The 3,311-nt window shown below is 34.8% G+C and overlaps 1 protein-coding gene across 1 annotated transcript in view; it reads right to left on the reverse strand.

Annotated features, from left to right (window-relative positions):
• The window catches only part of FASTKD1 (FAST kinase domains 1), a 54,053-nt gene that overhangs the window by 17,433 nt on the left and 33,309 nt on the right, over positions 1-3,311 (reverse strand). The window contains exon 9 of the mRNA XM_019633300.1: positions 2,115-2,229. Coding sequence (XP_019488845.1) covers positions 2,115-2,229 — 115 coding nt within the window. The remainder of the gene's footprint in view (positions 1-2,114; positions 2,230-3,311) is intronic.

A 3,311-nucleotide genomic window follows, 5' to 3' on the forward strand; every position in this document is an offset into this window, starting at 1 on the left:
GATAATCTAAAGCACATTCCAAATTTTATAATGTAAAAATAAAACCATAGTCCCTGGCAAATAAAAGGTCAGTGTCAGAACCATGTTTCTTTCCAGTACTGTTGCTAGAGACAGGATTTGGGCTGAATTTCTGATACAACCAGTCAGGAGTTGGTATGACCTAGTATAGGCCCTGGCATATGGTGATCACTCTATTTTACTGGTTCCCATTTTACTTCTGCTATATAAAAAGTCCAACCTTAAAAAATCTCCAGAAAGCACAGGACATATAATTAACTCCATCCTCTACTCCTCCTTTCCCAAACCCTAAACTAAGTAAGAGTCCTATCACCAGGGCAGCAGTTGTTAAAACACAAATAAAAAACCGGGAGCTTTTAAAGAATCTTTAGGTTTCCAAGTCCTGAAAGAGATAATTAAATCTAAATTAAAACAAAATTGAGTAACTTTTTAGAAATTAAATTAATATATTTAAATAACCATAATATTCAGTGCTAGCAAGGGTGCATTGATACATGCATTCTCATTCACTACAGTAAACTTTAAAAGTTGGTATAATCTTTCTGAAAAGTAATTTAACAGTATAGCTCAAGAACTTTAAAAGTAATTAATTATATCATTTGACATGATCAATTCTTGTTGACAAAAGTAGCCTAAGAAAATAACCTAAAATGCAGGCAAAAAATGTATGTTACTAATCATATTTTTAATGTGGCTAAAATTTGAAAACAATCTAAATACCCAATGATGGAAAATAGTTAAGTGAATTATGGTAGTCAAATGATGGGTAATATCTAGTCATTAAATAGTCATTAAAAATGATTATATCTAGGCCGGCTAAGTGGCTCAGTTGGTTAAGAGTGCGAGCTCTGAGCAACAGCATCGCTGGTTTGATTCCCACATGGGCCAGTGAGCTATGCCTGAGCTGTTGGCAGGATGGCTCAGATGGTGAGAACACATGCTCCTAACAACAAGGTTGCTGGTTCGACTCCCGCATGTGATGGTGGGCTATGCTCACCCACAACTAAGATTGAACACGGCACCTTGAGCTGAGCAGCCGCAAGCTAATGACAGGCAGCCGGATGGCAACTGGGCTTGGAGCTGAGCTAGCTGCGCCCTCCACAACTAAGACTGAAGGATAACAACTTAGCTGTTCCCCTTCTCCAATTCCCCAATAAAATCTTGAAAAAAAAAAAAAAGAAAATGACTATATCTAGTCATTAAAAATAAAAAATTACAGGGCCGGCCGAGTGGCGCGATGGTTAAGAACTGGCTTGGGATGCCAGAGGGCCCCGGTTCGGATCCCACATATGAGGGCCAGTGACNACACACACACACACACACACACACACACACACACACACACACACAGTAAATGTGGTAAAATGTTAATCATCACTCAAAAGCTAGATTGTGAGTATACAGTATATAGAAGTTTGTTATATTGTTCTTTCAATTTTTCTGTGTATTTGCAAGCCATTGTAACAAAAAGTTAGGAGGAAAAAAAACCTTTCCCCCAAGTCAAAATCAAGCAAAAAACAAAACAAAAAAACCGGAGAACATTCTAGACTACAAGAGACCACAAAAGATAACAATCAAATACAACGAGTGAACCTTGATTGAATTCTGGGTCCAAAATAAGCATTCTACACAGTAGTTTGGGAATAATAAAGGAGATTTAGAAATAAATTGTGTATTTATATTAGAAGACTATTAATTTTCTTAAATGTGATAACAGAATTGTGGTGATGTAGGAGGTCATTGTTCTTAAGAAGGGGTATGCCTGAGTAATTAAGAGGTGAAGGGTCACAATGCCTACAACTTACACTGAAATGGCTCAGAAAAAATAGAGCAAGAGGCACAAACAGTAAAGCAAATAGGATAAAATAGTAACAATTATTTGAATCTACCCAATGAGTATATAGGTGTTCCTTGTTGATTCTTTTCAATTTATCCATAAGTTTGACATTTTTCATAATAATAAAGTTTCAAAAATGAATACATATTTTTAGGTATAGAACTCTCAGCTATTATGGTTACCCTTTAAATGAAGAATATCCGCAACAGTATACTCCCACCTACTCCTCATTCAATGTAGTACCAAACAATATACCTACGTAAGTAAGGATTAAGGTGTTGAATGCAAGTCCCAAAAAATTCATCCCTTTGAGGTGGATCATAGTTCAGGATGCTGAACGGAAGAATAATAGCAAGGATTGCAAAAGGATGGATCTGTATAAACAGAAAAAAAAATGTTATAGTTTAAACTTCAGTAAAACACAATTTTAACTTAATTACTATTTTAGAAAAGTCTTTTTCTAACATGCCTATAGTTAAATGAGAAATGTACCACTGTTTATTAATTTTTCCACCCTGCTATGATCTATTTAATCCCACCACTAATTTCTAGCAACTCTAAGTGTTAAGGCAGAAAAAGTAAATCAGATAATCCACAAATTAATTTTGTTAGGTATAATAGCCTGTTCCAGAAATACACCAGTCATTAAAGTGAACAGAAAATGGTGTCACTAATTTCCATGATATCAGTACATTTGTAGATACATCATATAATGTAATTAAGGGAGTTTATAATCATCAGAATTTATTTTTCTTTCATTCATTTTTAAATTTCATTATTTACTCATTCATCCAATACTTGATGACTGCCAAGCAATATGCTAAGCAAATAAGACAGACTTTTATTTTCATTTGTGAGAAGTACTAAGTGAAAGCCTTATCCTTATATATACAGTAAATTTTGTGAGTTTCTTTTCATTTAATCCCAAAAGCAGCATTTTATAAGTAAGTTCCAGAAATAAATTTGTAAGAAGACAATTTAAGAATACAGTAGACCCTTGAACAAAACAGGTTTGGATGACCATAGGTCTGCTTACATGCAATTTTTTTCAATAATTACTGTAAATGTATTTTCTCTTCCTTATGATTCTCTCAATAACATTTTCTCCAGCTTGATTGTAAGAATACAGTATATAATACATAACGAGGTCATACACTTAAGTTCACGAACTCATCCTAGAAAAAGTTCTACATACCTCATTGCTGAATATCACTAGTCACCTTTGAAGTACTCCCCTTGGGAAGCTATGCACCTAGTCCACCCTACAAAGCAATTTTGGAATTCTTTTTCTGGAACAGCCATCAGAACTGTCGTATTACCCTTGATGTCCTGAATATCATCAATATTTCCTTTATCTTCGGGTAAAGAAAGAAGTCATTGGGAGCCAGATCAGGTGAATAGAGAGGGTGTTCCAATACAGTTATTTGTTTACTGGCTAAAAACTCCCTCACAGACA

This window comes from Hipposideros armiger, unplaced genomic scaffold (genome assembly GCF_001890085.2).
Source record: "Hipposideros armiger isolate ML-2016 unplaced genomic scaffold, ASM189008v1 scaffold_1283, whole genome shotgun sequence".
NCBI classification, from domain to species: domain Eukaryota; kingdom Metazoa; phylum Chordata; class Mammalia; order Chiroptera; family Hipposideridae; genus Hipposideros; species Hipposideros armiger.